The 21,497-nt window shown below is 41.5% G+C and overlaps 1 protein-coding gene across 1 annotated transcript in view; it reads right to left on the reverse strand.

The window, feature by feature from the left end:
* The window catches only part of SLC6A5 (solute carrier family 6 member 5), a 50,033-nt gene that overhangs the window by 1,094 nt on the left and 27,442 nt on the right, over positions 1-21,497 (reverse strand). The window contains exons 11-15 of the mRNA XM_073350653.1: positions 16,591-16,703; positions 16,159-16,290; positions 14,928-15,027; positions 4,938-5,038; positions 1,524-1,691 (exon numbers count right to left, since the gene is read on the reverse strand). Coding sequence (XP_073206754.1) covers positions 1,524-1,691; positions 4,938-5,038; positions 14,928-15,027; positions 16,159-16,290; positions 16,591-16,703 — 614 coding nt within the window. The remainder of the gene's footprint in view (positions 1-1,523; positions 1,692-4,937; positions 5,039-14,927; positions 15,028-16,158; positions 16,291-16,590; positions 16,704-21,497) is intronic.

Below are 21,497 nucleotides of genomic sequence, written 5' to 3' on the forward strand. Positions count from 1 at the left end.
GGTCATGGCCTTGTAAAAAGGAGCACCAGTTTGCGTACTGCTCTTTTCCAACTTAGGCCCACAGCTCTGATACTAGATCAGAGTTGGACACAGGCAAACGAGTAAATTTAACTTCTTTGTTTCACTTGTTACGTGCTATGTTCTTTCTAGCCTGATGCACTCCAGTGCCCTCTACAGTCCGACAAGCCATATGGCTGTCTAGTGCCAGATGCATTCTATAGCCTGATGGGTTTTCCAGCACGGAACATCAAGCACCTTCGTTCTGTACAAAACAGGGGATGATGTGGTCCTTGCCCTGTGGCATGGATGGTCTGACACATGGAAGGAACAAGAGGACGTTTCTATTTTTTTTCCTGCTTTCCACAGCCCCTCTCTCTCTCTGTGGGTTTTGCAGAGGTCAGCTGCAAAGACAGCTTTGGAAGGAGGAGTGTGTGGGTCCCTGTTGCATTAGAATAAGGAGGGAGAATAGGGCAATAGGGGGTAGTGTGGAAGAATGCATGAAGAGGAGAGGGAGAGGAGATCAGGGGAGAGGCAACATGAAAAGAAGGGAGTGGCGTGAAATGAATGCAGGTTCATAGGTCAGGGCAGAGTGAGAGTCAAGGGTGAGGATGAGAGCACTGAACTGATTCAAATGGTGGGAGAAAGCCTGTGAAGGGGCGATACAGTCAAAGTAGTTAGCATGGGACATGGTTTTAGCCATATAGTTGTGAAAGGATTAGAGGCAAGCAAGATGGGAAATTGGAATGCAAGTGAAGGGGAGGTTGTGGAAACCAAGATGGGAGGCAGCCAGGGAAGGTCCAAGCATATTAACCAGAGGTGCTGTAGGGAAGAGTTGAATTTAAGAGAAGGAGAATCAGCAGCACCCTGAAAAACACCCCAAAACACAGCAGTCATAAGTCTGTGTGACAGGGAGGGTTAGGGTGTTTTCAACGCAAGGAGGAAGCAAAAAAGTTTGAGTGGAAAGATGAGTTCATTTTCACCATATGTAGCTTGAACTGCGAGCAGGACATCCAGGGTGATATGTCTGGATAATACCTAGTGTCTGATGTCTTCTAAGGACTGATGCTTCCTGTTGCATGATTCTCTATAGAGCAGTCTAACCTGATGCCTTCTAGTATCTGAAACTTTCTAGTGCCTTAAACTCCTTATGGCTCCCTAGTACCTGCTGCTTTCTAGTTCCATTCCGCTTCCACAAGAGGCAGATCTGAGACCAACCAAACAGCAGAAAGACCAACAAGTAAGTCAACTACAACTGGCAACATTTTAGGGCCTAATCCTCTGAGGGTCTGAGCTCTTTCAGTCCTCACAGGATCAAGCCTATGTAGCATTTTAGTAGCATTTTATTGAGGAATAGGGGAGCAGTAGGTGTGCATTTCAACCAACTGAGCACCTGCACTTCATACTGCAATAAAAAAAGTTTTCTAACAAATAGTCAACAATTCCCAACACCTGAATCAGTGTAAATTACAGAAAAAAATCTTCTGTGACTACATTTTTAAGAGGGTGGGATGTTCAAGAATTACCTCAATAAATTTGCCGGGGGCTAGGTGCATTTTTATCACAAACATAATAGGGATCCAAACAACAGAGCAGGCCAGCATCAGCCACCCAAGCACCATTGACCAGCCTGGATAATGGTAAGCTCCATAGGTCATTGGTTCCCACTGGTAAAAACTGAAGCAAAGAATAAACTGAAAACAAAAAGAAAATATATTTTAATAAGCAACACACACACTATGATTTACATGCACACTTTCAGTAAAGGAGTATAATCAGAGATGTGTGCAGACTCTATATATATGAGACAGAGAGAAACTATGTGATAATCAATAATGCTTCTGGAAGTTTAGGACCACATTCTGATCTCAGTTTCACCAGTGTAAAGCCAGCATAATTCCATTGAAATCAATGGATTTACCTTAGGTTTACATCTTCAGAATTAAGATTAGAATCTTGTCCCTAGGTAATAAGCTTTATAACACAGTCCATTGGCAGTGTTTCCTAATATAATTATGTTAAGTTACTCCATTTCACTTACGGTATAAATAGCAATACATCTGCTTACATTTGTACATAATTCAGTAACTGTGCCTATGTGCACAATAATTGCACACAGAAGATTTATAGCAATATAGCTATGTGAAGGAGCATATAAAAATGGTCAGTTTTATTTCTGGAGACATGAAGTAATTTAAACTCTAATCTTAAAACATTCAGATACATCAAATATTAGTATTACAGAAGACCACAGTAGGAAGAGATACTGCTTTGTTTTCTGTGCTCTTTTTCTATTGCATAATGATTGTAGCATGACTGATTAATATAAAATCATTTACTACTATAAATTTATCTCTAGACGTTCTATTTTGCCATTCTTGTAGCTCAGTCAAAACATATGAGCTTGAGGTGGCCTCATGGTTTTCTTCCAATGTGTGGTAAGAGACCATAAGGGAGACCAAGATTCAATTCCTGATCCTGGTCCTTGACTGCTGTCCATTCTTCAATCTTGGTTTAGCTCAGCAGTAAGCCAGAAATTTTAGAATCACAGACAGGTTCTCTCATTCCAGTGCCAATGCTTACCAGATGTAAAGAAAATACAACACTATGGCCAAATTCAAAAGGGAATGAGGTGTGCTAGGGATTCAGATCCCAGGCTACACAAGCACATGGATCCCCTATTTTGACTCTAGCCAATGAAAAACATTGCTTTACTGATTTTAAAATTTAGAGCCTTTGTGTAATTTTTTAATCAAATGCAAATCTAAAATTATAGTAAAGAATAAAAGGGAATTAGTAATATCATCCATATTTTTGCTATGGAGTTATAAAACTAAATATAATTTTCTTATATATTCCTATTAAAAAATGACCGCCATACAAGATAATCCAATTTCCACACTGCCCTTGACAGCAGCAGAAAAAAATATATGGATTTTGCCCCCCAAAATATCAACTTAAGTTTCATTAGAGACATCACAACCAAACTACTAGCATACAGTGCCACTTACTGGCACTGTGAAGCATTGCTTTTAATAACTAAGTAGCTAACCTTCTTTTGCTCCAGTGTTAGAAAGATAAAGAAACAAAGTCTACTCTCAGTTTATGGTGCTCTGTATGGTGGCTGTGCAGGTCAGAACCAGCATGCAGAAAAGCAAACTTCACTAGAACGGAATTTGTTTGGCACAATGACATAGCTTCAAGTAGAACAGAGCATTTGTTATTGGTCCCGCTAAGTGCAAAGAGAAACCAATCCTAACACTAGGTAAGAAATAGTTATGCCCCACTATCACTCCTAGAGAAAGATGTGCACACTCCCACTACCACCACAGGAGAACTGGATCACACACTGAGGCCCCAATTGAGTAATTCACTTAACTAAGTGCTTAACTTTAAACTCAAGCTTAAGTCCATCCCTATTCAGCATAGCATTGGATGGGTGCCTATGGAGGTATTTTAAAAATTGAAATAAATAAAGCACTTAAGCATGTGCTTAGCTTTTACACATTTAATATCTATTTCCATGGGTATTATGCATGTGATTAAGTGCTTTGCTGAATCTGGACTTACAGGATCAGCTCGAGTCCTAACACACCCAAAATTCCTCTAGAAGTCAGTGTGTGAGAACACTGTAGAATCATATAGATAAATATATATGTATATAGGCAGAGGTGAACTGGAGCCGGTTCGCACTGGTTCGCTAGAACCGGTTGTTAAATTTAGAAGCCCTTTTAGAACTGGTTATTCCGCGAGGGACAACCAGTTGTAAAAGAGCTTCTAAATGTAACCGGGCAAAAATGGCGCCTTAGGTGCCACCTCCACGGGTGCTCCAGCCTTGGAGCACCCAAGGGGAAAATTTGGTGGGTGCAGAGCACCAACCAGCAGCTCCCCACCCCATCCCCAGCCCACCTCCGCTCTGCCTCCGCCTCCTCTCCCCCCCTAGGCTTCCCGCGAATCAGCTGTTCACGCGGGAAGCTGGGGCAGGCTGAGAAGCAGGCAGCGGCTTCCCGCTCAGGCCCAGGGATGCGCAGGTGAGCAGGGGCGGGGGGCATGCGAGCAGGGCCACCTGCGCCGCAGCAGGTATCCCGGGGTGGAGGGGCGTGCAGGGGAACCACTCCCTGCCCCAGCTCACCTCCGCCTCCCTGGGCCTGAGCGGGAAGCCACTGCCTGCTTCTCAGCCTGCCCCGGCTTCCTGCCAAACAGCTGATTCGTGGGAAGCCACGGGAGGGGGGGGCACGGAAAAGCAGAGCGGGGCGGTGCTTTTAGGGGAGGAGGCGGAGGCAGAGCAGAGGTGATCTGGGGCCAGGCGCAGGGTGGGGAGCTGCCAGTGGGTGCTCTGCACCCATCAATTTTCCCCGTGGGTGCTCCAGCCCCAGAGCACCCAAGGGAGTCGGCACCCAAGGCGCCAGTTTTGATGTGATTAATGGGCGAGTGGCCACTCCCCCCCCAGCTATGCTCCCCCGCCCCTAGGAGCCAGAGGGACCTGCTGGATGCCTCCTGGGAGCTGCTCCAGGTAAGCACCTCCGGGACTCCCAACCTCGCCCCCTGGCAGGTACCTTTGGCTCTTAGGGGTGGGGTGGCGCCAACTATGATGGCATACGAGACCGTCCTGCCCGGTTCTGGGGGCAGCCATGGGACAGGGGAGGGGGGTGGATGGAGCAGGAGTCCCGGGAGGCGGGGGTGGGCAACGAGCCCCTCGTGGGGTGAGGAGGGAACCCATTGTTAAGATTTTGGCAGCTCATCACTGTATATAGGTATGTATGTATTGTTTTTTATATTTATATATATTATATAATGCACACACACACACACGCACACTACATACACGATTGCTGGGTATATATTTTTGAGATATAATTATTGTCTTTGGGAAAGAGTTGGTTTTATAAACAAAAAAAATCTGACTGAGCAGGAGACATTCAGAAAATTCTTTGCCTTACAGTTAAAATAGTCGGGGTCACAAATGCCCAACAGACTCTCCAGAATTTACTTGGCTGAAATCCAATCATCATCTCTATATCTTCACAAAATCTTTGCAAGCCTGTAAACAACAAATGCAAATACAGTTAGAGGTGAGTGACTGGCTGCAGTCTGCAAAACAACTATTGTGATCTCCTTTGTGTCTAATTATAGTAACAAACTCTCTGATTTGTCAATTCAAAATTTCAATAGATGTTCTAACCATACAGTATAATGGGCGAATATTGTGTAGAACACAATTCTAATAAGTTATTTACTCCCTAAAAATTACAACAAATTGAAATTGTACATACAGATTAAACATACAGTATGTTTCAAAAATCATTATTAATATAATGACACAAAAACCCTTTTGTTGGCCAGCTGCAGATCTATCTGAAATTTCTATATTTATTTGTCCTTCCACCCCATTGAAGATGACCTTTGTCAATTGACTCATCCACCACTTGACAACTGTAAAAAAAAAAAAAACCAAAACTTAATTTACACCATGATCTCAAACACTCTGCATACAGGGGCCCTGATTCAGATTGCATGTTGTGCTTGTGGGGCAGACAGGCCTGTATATAAAAAGGGAAAGCCAAAATTGTGATTTTTTTTTTTTTGGAGGCAAAGATTTTTGCCCTGACTGAGTTCAAGTGTGACCTTTCATGCAAACATTGTTTGTTAAAAAGGCTGTTCAAAGTTGAGCCACTGAGTACCAAAATATAAGAGAAATTTATAAGCATCTGTCTGAAAACAGGAACTGTTCCTTTATGTGCATGGCTTAGTGAATACATGATTGATGTTTTCCTTTGATTTCAGTTTCAACTTTTTGCTAGTTTTGCATTTTTTAATTACATTTGAGTTGGGACTTTTATAAGATGGTTGAGATGTTGTCAGTGGATTGACCCTTTACCTCAAATGTCTTGAAATATCAATACAGACCCACTAATTGTCTAATTAATATGATGATTTGATATTAACCCACTACATTTTAATTTGATTTGTTTAGACTGGAAACCTGTGTGGTTCAAATGTTTCTTCTGCAGAAGTCAGAGTTCAGAACTAAGAAGTGCCAGGATAGATAACAGAAACAATTCTGTGATGCCCCTAGCAGTCAACAGAACTGGCCATATAGTCCTCCCATAACTGGTACTCAGGCAAGGAGTCTATTCATTTTTGGAGGCAAACTGACGATATATTGATCATTTCTTTCAATAAGCAACATGAGTTCCAGAACCTTTGAGGGCCAGGGATGGATACCAGCCAGTCAAGCTAAAGGTTGACCAAATCTCCATAAATCTATACCCACACACTGGTGTTAATAGATTGTCTTCAATGTAATTAGTATTGATTTACACTGTGGAAAGTGAGATCAGAATCAGACAGACTATGTTAAAACCATAGGGCATATCCTCAGCTAATGTAAATTGTCATCGCTCCACTGATCTGAAGTAAATGACAATCTGCATCCTAAAGCAGCCGGTTCTCCTCATTTGTTACACCAGTTCTCTATACGCAGTAAAGTGCTTTGTGTCTAATTTGTATTGAGCAAGATCCTCTACTGTGGTAAACTGGCATAACTCTCATTTCCAGGCTTCTGCTCAGTGGTGCTAACCCAATTTACGCCAGCTGAGGATCTGGCACTCAGTGACTTGTCACTACCATTCAGCACACCTGTTTACCACTGAGCAGATTGCCTGTGCTCAGTAACAGATGTTTTCTACTAGAAACCCGCATCTCGTTAAAGCGTTGCCCCATCTATTAATTATTCATCCAAAAAGAATAAAAACACACCCCACTGCAAAACAGAATTAAATGTGCCACTTTTTGTCCTTTTCCGAGTGACAAGAAGTGAAAAATTTTGAGGCCGAGGCTAAGTTCTCTGCTATGATGCGTATTTCACATTTGGCTTATTTCATTTGATGAAGCAGAATAAAGGGCCTCTCCCATTTAAATTGTATAAACTTAACATTCCTCCTTACTTGTACTCCTACAGCAGTTAATACAATGTGCACGATGTGGAGAGGGGGATGGAGCCAGAATGTCTGGTATCTCTGGTACTCTCTCTTATGAATGATAGTGACATAGGTGCCTTCTGGCACTACTTCTTTCAGGACTTGAGCATTAGATATGAAAAGAGCTAAAACCCCACTCATGGTAACATAAAAAGGGAGGAGTGAAGAAGAGGATAAAAATGGTATTGAAGAAAAGTTATATTTAGAGAAAAACACAAATTTACAAAGGATGAAAGTATAGAAAGTTTGTCTGATTTCCCTTGGACTATGAAAGCAAGAAAAATGAGCGCTCTCCTTTCCATAGTTCCTGATGGTTAATGCTCCCCTCTCACTTGATCACTTCCGTTCTTCATTTCTCTTCATTTTGTTTCTACCGTTATTAGGAGCAATTTTAGTTCACCATTTCAGTGTAACTTCTCCAGTGCTTCTCTTACAGTACTGCAGAACCACAAAAGTAGGTATATAATCTTACTTTCATAGTAGGCACAGGGACTATTCACTTGCTTATATATCTTGCTGAATGGGGACCATGAGTGGGAGCTGTACTTATGTAAAAGTGTATTTGGCCCTCATTGTTTTATATTAATATCTAGTTGCCAGTCTAGTAGAGCTCAGTGAACCATTTGCAGCAATCAGTTCAGATATTCATTTTAGCCCCTTTCTCTTTTCAAAACTGCCTGTGTCCCCAGCCTCAACAAATATGTTTGAAGCCCTTCCATAAATCTTACTTCAGCCTCTGGATCACTCAGAAACACACTGCTGCAAATATTGCTTCAAGCATTCGATACTAGCAATTCAGAAGTCAAGCACAGTACACTGGACACACAGATCACATATTTCAGAGTAACAGCCGTGTTAGTCTGTATTCGCAAAAAGAAAAGGAGTACTTGTGGCACCTTAGAGACTAACCAATTTCAAAGCTCATGCTCAAATAAATTGGTTAGTCTCTAAGGTGCCACAAGTACTCCTTTTCTTTTTACAGATCACATAGTATGTTTCTCTTCCTTGATCGGATGATCATATATATTAGTATCAAGTTTCCCCATAAAAAGAGGCAGGATATTCTAGGAACTGGGCACTGGACTGGGACTCAGGAGACAAGGGCTCAGTTCCCAGCTCAACCACACACTTCTTGTGTGACCTTGAGCAAGTCACAACCTACCCCATGCCTCAATTCCCCAACCCTAAATTGTGGCTATTTCCTTACACACAGGAGTATTGTAACGATAAAATCCATTAATGAGTATGAGATGCTCAGATAGAAATGTTCACAATTACAAATCAAAATTTACTTTCTACAAATATCCTGAGGCAGTTGTGTTGATGAACATTTCACAGAATAAACTCCTTTGCCATGCTCTCGCCAAGAAACAAAGACAAAGAGCATCAAAAGAATTCATTTAAAACTTCAAGCACATAGTTTGTGCAGTATTTCACCCAGCTCTGGCATCTTTGTGTGTTCCAAAATACACTGATGGGGATTATGCAGATGATTCAATTAACGAGTGAAGCCTTAAACTGCTCCTTACCAATCATGCATCCATAATCTAAACAAGTGGAGAATAAATGTCTGTGCAGGGCACATGGAATGCAAGGCTTTGATTGGATTATGTTGCACAAGTACTAATGAAAAACAAGTGATTGCAAGGAAATAACCAAGCATGGCTTTCTTTTTTTAATTTAAAAATCTCTGAGTTCAGCAAGCAGATCGTGTAACAAGAGCTGAAGACAGATTTATTTCATCATCAAAAGCTCCTGCTTGGTGCAATGCCAACCTGCTTGGTATGAAGAGTACAAGTTATGGAGAAAGGTGTCACTGAAGTGTAAAGCAAGCAATTGTCTGGAGTTCAAAAATACATCATGCCAATTTAAAGCGCTGTTAGAATAAATGCACAAATGAAGATGTTGTTCCCATCTCTGCCAGTGCAAATCATGGACACTGCACCCTACTCCTGTGAGGAGTCCATATAAAACCAGCCTCACTGAAGTCAAGGAGACTAGCTGAGGGAATAAACGTGTAGAAATATAGATAGGAGTGAACTATGATTTTAAATTGAATTGGGATATTAGCATGAGCAATAAGCCCAAAACGTATGACCAAAAAGAGTAAGATCATGAGAAAGAAGAACTGTTGTGTTAAACTTATAATGACCCTTCAAAATACCAGTGTGATCTCATTTAAGGTTTGAGCTAAAGTAATAGAAATAGAAAACAGTTATTTGGATACCAGGTGAAGTACACAATTGGCTATATAAAAGACTCCTTCAATCTGGCCTTAGCTAAGGTCCAATCTGGCAAAGACATCACTTGGTTAAAAAGGTATAAAAAAGTAAACTTTTTAAAAGGGTTCCTTGCTAATACCTGCCTGACCGTGTTGGAACTGACCAATATGGGTCTAAGCACAACTGGGGTTAGCCCGTTTGTAAGTATTTTGATCAAATGCTTATAAATATTTTGTTACTGTTTGGTAGTAGTAAATTGCTTAATATTTAGGCTTTTAAAGACATGTTTAGAGCAATAGTATAAATATTATTCAGCCTTTGGATTTAATAAAGGAATGTATGGTTAAATTAGTGTCGTGATAATGCCCTGCATAAATAATAATGCCAAGAAAATGTAAGAGGTAAAGGGCCATTTATTTTTAGTGCTAATGAAAGCCAGGGTCTCTTAGCTTTGACTCTTGACTAATTTCAGAAGCTAATATTTGCTATATTGTATGTCAGAATGTCATTTATTATTAACAACAACAACAACAACAACTACAATATCAATATTGTACTAAGAGGAGGGTCAGGAGAAGTAGATTTGACCTAATAGATCTTTTCCATTTCTAATTATTCTAAACTAAGATCCTATAAAACCTAGGTCTCCTTTGCATAAGTGCTTATCTATGCTATAAGTATGTTAGTACAAATGCTTCAAAATCACGAGCAAAATGACAATTGTAAATGCTTTTGGCTTAGCAGTTTGGAGTCCAGGTGCCAGATTGAGCCAGTGCTCATTGGTACCTGTAACAGGGTGTACCTCTCCACCCATCTTCATTCCTGCAGAAACTGCAGCAACTCCACCAAATCCCTCCAGATGAGTGTGCATCCTGAGACAGTATCCACCAGCCCCTGATACCTCCTCCCCACTTTTACAGGGATGGCAGGCATTTTCTTTTGTCTGCCCATCTCCAATCATTTTAGACCACCCACAAAATCTTGAGAGCCCACATTCCATAACCGGGCAGCCCCATTTCATATCTCCCAGCTGCCCACACTGGAAGCAAACCATTCCCCAGCTACCCAAAGGAGTTCCCCTCGTCTCCTCCTTTTCCCTTTCAATCGTCCTGGGTATGGCCAAATTGCCCCCTTTCTTTCCGAGTCCAGTCCCTGAAATGTCTGGAATTCTTTCCTGGGAAAGTCTGCATCCACAAGCTCTTCTGCAAGCTTACCGCTTCCTCCAGGGTTGTTGGCTGGTACCTCCAGACCCAAATGTGCGCGCTGTCAGGGAGGCTCTGCAGAAATCGTTCCAATATCATCATGCCTTATTTCCCCCGCACTTCAGATGTGCGTACTTAGCCGATATATGTTGCCCAGTCTGATCATTTTTGCATGACTGTCTTGAGTTGCACACACCTTCAGTCCATCTAGTGGCCCAAAATTTTGGAGGTATTTTTCAACCAAAAAGGTCAACCCTGTCCAGGTTGGCTGCTTTTATCCTATCATAGATCAAAACCTGTTCCTTGCTCAGGGCCATATAGGCTGCCTTCCCTGGACAAATAGGGTGCCACGCAGAGGGCCCGCAATCCCTTATCCCATCCAGCTCCCATTGCTACCCTCTCAAAAGTTAGTAAAAATACATTGCGGTATTCTGCTGGGCCCATCTTACACAGGCTTACCCCACGTCCAGCTGCTGTTCCCTGCCACAGGACTCACCAGACCGTATATCAGTTCTGCTGCCCTTGCGCCTGTTACTTTATGAACTCTTGCAGGCTATTCCGCTGCTCAACCTGCCATGCAAGGAGCGACTGTCATTCCACTTGTAGAATTTCTGGAATGAATGCATAGCCTTCTGCATCTCTTTTTGTTGCTCCACCAACCATTGTAAGGTCTGCTCCATTGCCAGAATTCTAATTCTTGGCACAAACGTCCCCCATCTGGTCCTCTGTCACCACCAATGGGGACATCATGATCCCAGACAAGCCCCCATGTGTAACAGGAAGTGCATCTGCTCCTGTCTTCTTCCCCACAAAAACTGCACCAACTCCATTACGTGTGCATTCAGTGACTTTATTTCAACTTCCCTCCTCTAGTACTACTATAGTCCCAGTGCAACCATCTATTCACAACATCTACAGTGATTTGGCCCTCTCAGGACCTTGGGTCTCTGTGTGACTGAGCTCAGATAGCCCTGTTCCACTTTTTCTTCCCCACTTCCGTCCTTTGACTCTTTATCAGACTTGGGCTGATGGGCTAATTGAATCTTTATCGCACCCAGCCCATCAGCCTGATTATTTAATCACCCCAATCAGCTTCCTCTGTGGGAATTAATTAGCATCCAAGGCGTTCAGACTGTCATCTCACCTGTTCACTCCTTGCACTCTGTGACAGTACCCCACATCTGTTGGCCCATCACTGTCTGCAGACATCCATACGGGGCTTGATTCGGCAACCAACCCCACACGGTCAGATTTGCCTGCGTAGAGCCCACTTAGGTTTCCATGAGAACACATAGAGGCCCCATTGTGGAGCCAGATGCAAGATCAGAGTCATGAACAGAAAGTGAAGAAAATGCTGAGCACCTAAAAACCATGCAAATCATGAGTGGTGTGGATACTGCTCTTGGCAAGGTATTGAGATGTCTAAAACTTTAGGAGCTTAAAGCTGGGCATCCCAAAATTGCAACATCCGAAAATTAAAGGCCTCTATTGAAAACGTGGACCTAAATGACTTGCCCATGGTCCAAGTGGAGCCTTAGAAATACACAAGCCTTTTCCTCCCACCCACTATTGCTAACTCTGGCACAGCAACCAGGAGAGCACTAGTGTAGACAAGGTGTCAGCATCCCACGCGTGCTTTTACTGCAGTGTTGTTGCAGACCTGCTATGATCAAGTGTACACAATATGGGGCTAAGAACACCGAAATGCCACCTGTAGCTCAGGATGCACTAGCGCTCCCTCTGCTGCTACAATTCTCAGAGCCGGCGCAAGGCATAAGCAGACTAAGCAATTGCTTAGGGCCCCGAGCAGCTCCAGGGAGCCCCTTATTCCTTTTTTTTTTTTTTAGTATGTATTGTGTACAGATGGCCCCCCAAAAATGTTCCTGCTTAAGGCCCCCCAGTGGCTAGCACCACCTCTGACAACTGCTGCAGCTATACCAACGTTAGTAATGGTGGGAAACCGTTCAGAAAAAACGGCCAGACACAGCCAGGAAGTCTGTAGCGAAGCCAGCAATAAAACCCTGGGCCTGACCCTCAGTTCTGTGCTTTGCCCACACAACCCTCCGATAGCCCATGAGGCTGCTGCTTTACTAGAATTTGTTCTTTTTTCTGTTAGATTCCTTTTATGTGTTTCCATAAAAATAAAATTCACCACAAAGTGGCAATACAAATCTTATAAACAGGCCTCACTGTTGAGCTTCTCAAGAGAAATCATGTGGGAATTCAATTCATCTTCAAATAAGTCAAAACAGGGGAATGTAATGAAAGAGTCCTGTCATTTCAATGCTTTCTTTTGGCACAGAGCAATGTGCAATCACTCCACTTCATAAACAACGTCTGGCACTGTCTTTTGCGCTGTTTTAGCACCAATTGCCAACAGGCTCAGCCAAAAAAAAAAAAAAAGAAGCGTTCAGCTATTCCCTCGCCTTCCACTATTTTAACTAGGATGCTGTTGGAGAAAGGCAAAGGTAAAAGCTGCTCACCTCTTGTGCCTCAAATTTGCAAATTATGAACATCTCTTTATAAAGCTTGCCCTGTTTGACTCGGAGTTATTTAAGACTCAACTCTTCCCTGCGACAGGAGATGGATGCATCAGTGGTTTCCATTGACTTCAACAGGAGCTGACTTCAATGGCAACTGCTCAGGAGTAGCCAAGGGCAAAAACTTAAAAATATTTGGCCCTTTTCAAAATTAGGAAATAATTAACAGTGGTGAAGAGAGAAGAACTGATGTGTTGTAATATGTCTGAAAAAGAGTGCAGGGTGCTCTCTATCAATATAAAACGTGGAAATGTATAATAGTTTGCACATGTAATGCATTGCTATTTTATCTGAGGATCTGCATGTGCTTTACAAATGTTAGTTGAGTCTCACAGCATCCCAAAGGGGCAGGGAAGTATTACCTTTGCCTTTCCACATGTAAACTGAGGCAGCTTGTCTAGGAGCCAGGAACAGAAACCAGGCATCCTGCCACATCTGCCATCACCCCTCTCTCCTCCCCCACAATCGGCCCTTTAGATTTCACTTCAGGAAATCTTGCCAAGCTTCAGATCTGAGTACCTTTTGGATAGCTATTTGGATGCCAAGCTGGTAACCATTACCAATAGTATCTGGTATTTTTGTTCTACCCCAGTGTGTTGAGTATTATAGTTCTGAATCATCTCTAATTAAAATACATAAATATTGTGGCCATGAGAGCAAAGAGCATTTTGATCAAACAAAATCCAAACAGCCTGAAGCTCTCATTTAACATTTCACTTTGTGTAGCTGGGTAACATGTCCCATTCATTGGGCTAACTTCTGCCCTAACTTACCCCTACGCAAACCCACTCCACCCGACTCAGTGAACTCAGAGAATTCAGCTCTACATATTTTAATGAGGTAACGAGATTTATATAATCAAAGGCACAGACTGATGGCAAAGGCTAACTTTAATCCCTGCCATGCCCATCCCTCAACGACACAACCACCATTTTAACTAGCACGCTGTTGTAGAAGATACGAGGTAAAACTGGCTTAGTAGCCCCAGTTATGCCACTTTTGCCCCAATCTCTCCTTCTTTTCACATCCTTCACATAACTTTCACCCCACAGCAACAAGTGGGCATTCTACAATAACCACAAGGACAATGTGCTTGGAAGTGAGATCAGCTTTGAACAATTCATTTACAGGTGGACCCAAGTGCCTATGCACATCACATTGCAGGAGCAGGGCCTAAAAATGAAACGTTGTGTGCGCCCAAGGGTTTCTCTTCACTAGAAAATTAGAGGATTACCTACTACCAACTGATTAACATTAGATACAATTCATCCCTGTCTGCACTGACTGCAGAACTGTGCTTCTCATCATGACCCCTCAATGTCATGTTCTAACACAACCTCACTTTCTAATGAAGACACCCCACCGAGTATCTCCAGACGACTGTTAAGATTGAAGGCAGGGGTTGTCTTTTGCAAAGGGAGAGCTTTACGTTTCCTTGTACCACTGTTTGACAGTGCCTCTTTCCAAGAATGGGTCTCCTGAAAGTGTCACTCCTAAACAGTTTTTAGGGCCAGGATCCTCAGCTGGTATAAACTGATGTAGCTTCATTAACAACAATGAAACTACACTAATTTACAGCTCAGGATCTTACCCATTGTTTAATTTTTGACCTATTGTAAACAACTTCTCAGTATTCATCCAATAGAACGATTGGATAAACAAATAATAATGATAATCCTAATTAACCACTTGCTGAAATGACCAGCACACTGTTGGTGCTATAAAAATAGCAATCATCGGAGTATATAATTTTAGAGGATTGCTCTGGTAAGAAAGCATCACTGAATTACTCTCATTTAAAATAATGTTCCTGAACCTCTTTTTCTTGTTTGCTAATATTGCATTACACTGCACTGCTGAAGAGATTCAAAGCTAAACTTTCATGCACTGCCACTGCCTTTATTGATTATTTTGTCATGTACTGTAAATATCCCTTTCGTCATATACATCTCTAAATGCTATCCAGAATCAATACTGAATTCTTACCATATATATATGAAATCCCAACAAGCTCAAAGATGGCAATGATGACAAGAGAGTAAGAAGCTGCATAAGTGTCCACAAGCTGTAACATGTACAGTCCACCCTAAAGTTAAAAAAAAAGGCAATTACTTATGGCACGCCTATGCTGTATATTGTATCTGTCTCTACTATGTACTATTCCCACCGTCTGCATAGCATAAAGTGCGGACCAGTGGAATAAAGGGCTTTTCACCTCTAATTTGCTGGTTTGAATCCATCCCAGGGTCAGTAATGCCAGAAGTAGTTAGCAGCTTTTCAGTAGCTTATGTGAAATGGGTGGGTGTGTTCTCAGTTTGTAATATGGATCCCTAACTGGCACCCTCTTTCTTGGCAATCTCAACAGACAGAGCAAGGAATGGCATACTCTCTCTCACTCATGAAGCCCAGCCAGGGCTGAGGCATACTGGGGTGGCAGGGTGAGGAAGCTTCCACAACTGTTGTCCATCCTGCAGCTGTCCTGTATCTATTGCTGCCTTACAGCACCTTACATCAGCAGCAAATTCATTTTTAATGTACAATTTTTATTTACATATATTTATACACACACACACACACAATACCTATGGCCTGAGGTACCTCAGCAGCCCAGCATATGCTGGTTTTATGCTGTATACACTACAGGACAATTTAGATTTCTTTCCAAAATTTGATTGGAACTATTTTTGTATCCCTCCACCCTTAAGGAAAGGTGCTTTAGGCTATATCTACACTGCCAGTATAGCTATGTCATTCAGGGGCATAAAGACAGGTTAGGTCTGACTAACATAGTTATGCCAGCACAAGTCCCTAGAGTAGACTCAGCTATACCAGCAAAATTGTGCTTTTACCAGTAAAGCTTGGTTCATTTGTGGGGGTGGGTTTTACTATACCAGTACAAAACTGTGCTTTGTAGATATAGCTGTGTCCACATTAGGAGCACTTTGCTGGCATAGTATATTAGTATTCCTATACTGGTAAAGTGCTCCCAGTGTAGACATGGCCTTAGTACCCATGAGTCCCAGTTTACAGGGCATAGAAGGAGACAATCTCTGAAAAGAATCTTAAAACAAAATTAACAGTTCTTAAAATCCAGTATCTCTGGCTGGTCCAGAGTCAGAAGACCTGGGCTCCATTGACAAACTGGGACATAACCATTATCCACGGGAGAGAGGAACTGAAGGACAAGTCACAATGGTGCTCAAAGACAATATTTTACCTGAGTGATCATAGGAAATCCCATGATGAAAAAGGAAATGCAGCAAACAAGAGTGAACAGTGGTTTGTGGGTACGCAAGTACTTAGGAAACTCATCTGAAACGGAGGTCACAATCGTCTCAATAGTGGCAAACTGGGATCACAGAAAAAAAACAAAACATTAATAATAATCTAGCCTTTATGCAAAATATGATATGATCGAGAAATAGACTACATGATAAATTCATTGTGTACATGATTGTGCTCAGCATCTGTCATTTTAAACATTAACTATGAAAATTCAAAGCTTCCCTATGAATTAAGTATTATTGTCCTCAGTTCATTTCTCTCTTCTCAAAGAGGTTTAGTAACAGGCCACATATCAAGTGGTATGTAACATGATCCTAAAGACAGAAGTGATGGAACAAGAGGAAAGGTGAAAAAAGCAGTTTACCATAGTGTCCAATCCAAGAGTTAGAAGCATCAAAAAGAATATTATAGCCCAGAACGGAGAGAGAGGAAGCCTGGTTAAGGCTTCAGGATAAACCACAAAGGCAATGCCAGGACCTAGAAATGACAGAAAAAGAAAAGCATTGTGGTATCTTGAGCGATATAAAGATTATTTTTAGGAAGGAAAATATCAGGGAGCTACAAAGAGCTAAGTTTCAGGAAACAGTACAATGCTACTTTGTTCTAGTTTACAATTAAGGCCCAGACTCTGCTTCCTTTAGTCCACAGAGTGAAGTCTTACATATTGCAAAGTAAGTGTGGCAGAATTTGGCCCAGGGTGGCTACTATTCTGTTGCTTTTGTGTTCTATTCTTGAATAATGGATTCAAGCATATGTTATATATAATATACACTACATAATTTTCAAGTTGCAGGATGTTTAACCTGGATATTACAGTACTTCAGACAAATTTAGTTTCAAATCAGACAAAATCAGACCAGGGAAGTTCAGTTGTAACTTTCTTTCATAATCTGGAATCAATTTCTCACCATTATCCTGGAGAACTAGAAGTCTGAACTTTGGAGCATCATTACCAGTCATCCATACATTAATTCCATATAGATCAATGGGAAGAGAGTGCTTCTCTTTAACTCAGCAACAATCTCCAGACAGGAAGAGAGTGCAATGACCATGGGCCAGATTCTAAGAGAGATTGTCTTATGGTCGATACTACTTCTCACATTTGCCTGGCCATCTGCAGATGCAGCTGGAAACAAGGAGAACCAACACCCTGTGACTAGCCACTTCTTTGAGGACCACACAAGCACTCTGCAGATAACAGTTTGGGAACTGCTGCACTAGAAGCCATGCTGTTGGCAGGGAGATGGACTAGTGATCTAACTGGTCGTTTTCATCTCTAACACCTATGATTCCATGTCCCTCATGCTGTCGGTTCTTTCTCCAAACTTGCTGCCATATTCCATACTTCAGTTTGGCAAATGTTTCATCTGTTCCGGTGTAATTTTAACAGAGCACCTTGAAGTTATTTCTGGAGGCTGCAGTATCATTTGTTTGAATCAGGATAGAGCTTAAAATAAAAAGATTGATTAATGGAAGCATTAATCCTAAAAACACTGGCATTTCCCATTATATATGGGGTTTTAGGAAGACAAAGTAAAAGAATAAGAAAGAGAGGGAGCATGGAATCATCACGAGAATGGGTGAGACAGTATGTAAAAGAGAATGTGAGAGCTCAGAAGACTGAACACAATACATGAGAGATACAAGATGGAAATATACACCACCACCTCCCCTCCCCAAATTCTTTGGCTACCAATCTGAGAAAAGCCAGCTTGTTAGGTGTTCATGCTTCAATTAACCAGTCATCTTTGTGCAATCCATTTCAGCATAACTCAGCTGAATCCCTTAAGGGGGAAAGGTTCTGTTACACAAATGCTCTGTCTTTACATAGATAAATAGTTAAGAGAAAAGGTGCCAGTAGATGGTGCTCTGGAATATTTAGCATAGTTTCTGGGTTTTGTAGGACCATTAAAATTGTGTGTTGCAAATTGGCCTCCTCTGGCTGCTCATTTCATTCTATGGAACTTGAGTTATTCTGTCAAGATTCCTTTTGGCGCCAATTCAGCAGTTTCTTGAAGTACGAAAGGATAATGTTCAAATTATTTCAGCTCAAAAACGACAGCTGTAGGAAACATTTTGAGCAGCATACAGTATTTCATTTTTTCAAAATACTTTGTGGACCAGGTCTTTTCTTTCCCTGACAATTGTATGGAAGACAAAAAACAATATATTTTCCTTGGTCTGCCAAAATCTCATGCATTTGGATTATATTGGGCCATCTTGCATTTCTGAGATACTTCAGTGCCACTAAGGGGCTCTATTTGAGTTCACAGCAGATAAGTTTCACCGTCGCTATGCTGTGGATGCTGGCTTTATTTGCTCTGTAGTAATGAACCATCTGCTCAAAAATAGTATTGGCAACTGCATAGATGCTCAACTCTGTAGCTGAGAGGTACACAATTAGAAATTTAATTTTATACTTTTCATAAGTTACAAGAAAAGAATCTGCCCCTAGTATGTTTAAAGGGATAATTCTTCAACAAAATGTTTTCTTTTTTCACCTACAAGGGCCATACAGAATAAAGCATGCATCTATGTTCCCTAGTAAAGCAGATGGAAATGATGTTGCCTGGTTTTGGATACTTGGGATGGAGCTACATTCCCATGCATGTGTTTTCAACAGTTCCTCTTAGAGATACTAGTTATCTGTAACCTTCAAACCCCACAAGTACAAAATGGGTTATTTTAACATGCTCTGTTGCTTGCTTGATTTGAGGTTCACTGCTTTTTCAGATTCAGAGGAGCACCCCCTCAGATTATCACTCATACAAGCATAACCCATGACAAATCTTGTTTCCAGTGTTTCTTTACCAGGGGGAAGAAAACGTTGCTTTCAAGCTATCCTTATACAAGGATTGTCAGAAGCAGATGTACAGTACAGCAAGCATGTAAGACTGCATATGATAAAACTGTTATTACTGTCCTGGCACAGGAAGACAGGCAAAATGACTTATAGTTGAAACAAACTAAACACAGCTTCCACTTGCTTGGCCAGGAGAAGACCATCATTGGCTCATCCAGTAGAGCGTCTGTCTATGAAATACAAGGGTCCAAGTTTGAATCCCAGATTTGGTAATAATGCAGGATGAACATACAGCAAGTCCAGTCATGCGATGGGACTGCACTAAAGGTTGTCTAGTTTATTAACTGACAAACATAACAGAGGAGACATTGAAGGCTGAATTAATTTAAGTTGACTTCCCAAATAGCATGTCATCTATTTCTTGCTAGGGAGAAAAGGTAGAATTGACCAGCTAATGTGCTGTAAAATTCTCCTCTCACTCACTCGAGTTGTTGATTCTGTAGTGTAGTAAGCAATCCATTCTATGATTAGTTATTCCAGGCTAGAACATAAATAGATTCTACATGGTAGAACTCTGTGTCACACAAGCTAGTTTTTCAAGATGCAAGCTAACAAGCCCAGGAGCTACCATGTGTATGCAAGCCCAGCATCCTAAAAATAAATAATTACTTATAGGTTTACTACACCCTAACTGCACCTCTTATGTCTCAGGAGAAAATTTAGAGTCCAGCTGATGATGCTTCCAACACTACATACTACCACTTCTAGTCTAACAGCAATATACAGAATGAACGAAGGAGAGTGTCTTTCTTTCATCACCTTGTTCCTTCCATCACAATTTTTTTTTTAAACTGTAAAGATATCACAGCTCTGGGAAAACACATACTTCAGTGAAAGACTGGTGTATGGAACAGGAAATGCTTCTATCCGCGTCACTGGCAATGTTTCCCATAAGCATGATAGGATTGTTGAATGTTACAGCTTATGCTACCTCTGCTCCATTCGACTCCTGCAACTCTACCAAATGACCTAGGGCACTGAATGGAAATTAACGCTCATTAAACACCTACTCTGGAAAGAGCACTCAGTAACTGCAAACATTACCAGATTTCTTGATTTCTGTGTTCCATTATCAACTCACTAATGCAGCCTTTGAATCAAGATGCTCATCGGTTACCTTAGACCCTGTTCGGAGCTTTGAACTACTGGATTTATCCACACAATAAAGCGGTCAGAAAAATAGCTTGATGTACACACATTAATGCAGCCAGTGAAACCTCTTCATGCCCAGGAGCCATGAGTATGTGGCATTCACTTTTTGAACTCTTCAGTCCTCCTTATGTTAGGAGCCTCTTTGTATTCTGTGCTGTTCTCCCTCCTTCTCTTATGACTCACTGAGGCTGTTCTTCATTTTCCTCCTGTTCTTGGAAAGGATTGCATATGATACACTTAGCATTCCCATGTGTACACAAAAAGGATCAGTAATGGTTGCATATTTATTTTCATTCTGGGGCTTGTGTGTTCATACACACAAATTGTGGTGAACTCATCATGTCTTTCAATTTGAAATGCTCCAAAGGACTTGTAGTTTTGGCTTAGGAGTCACAGTGCTGTGCCTGGTGTTATTTAAGATCTCCCTTCTGCTCTAGACAGCATCCCTTCCCTTTGTCATTTTCATCAGACATTTACATGTTGCCAACAGTCATTAAGTAGTACAGCAAATAAGTCAAAAATGCTTCAGTGCAATGTCATACTCAAACCACAGCAGCCATATCCAGTCAAATGTAGTAAGCAAATACTACAAATATCTATTTCAAAAGTAACCCAGAGACCAGAGCCTCTGTTGGGAATATGGAAATTAATAAGCAATATGAAAATTAATGAATGTCACAAATAGAAGAGTAACATTCCCTAACTAGAAGTGGATGCAGAGGGAGAAAACAGATTATTAGTACACCAGTCACAGAATACACAACAGTATCTTCCATTCAAATGAAACGGGAAAGAAACAAAAAAAACCATTAAGCTTCACTGCATGAGAAGGATGTCACACATACTCCAGCATATATCTAGGAGAAGAACATACCAAAATTGTGGGCCCTTGATGTGAAAGGGAACCGCATTCAGGGCTCATGAGACTATAACCAAGGATGGTCACTAGCTACAATCCCCCTGGTTCCAGCTGCCTTCATTAAATATAAAGGCAGCGCACCATCCCCCAGATGTTATTGTCCATTATTATTTGTATTGTGGTAGTGCTTAGAGGCCCTAATCAGCATCGGGGTCCCATTGTCCTAGGCAAACATATAATGGAAAGATGGACCAGGTACAAAACCAACAATCTTCTACTCTGTTGGTATATGTGTTAGTATTTGGATAAAGCTGTAATCCTTGAATTCCAAGAGCTAAATATCCCCCAAATTGTGGGACGTGCAAAAGTTACAAAAAGAGAGAATTGAAACATTTTT

Source organism: Lepidochelys kempii, chromosome 6 (genome assembly GCF_965140265.1).
Source record: "Lepidochelys kempii isolate rLepKem1 chromosome 6, rLepKem1.hap2, whole genome shotgun sequence".
NCBI lineage: Eukaryota > Metazoa > Chordata > Testudines > Cheloniidae > Lepidochelys > Lepidochelys kempii.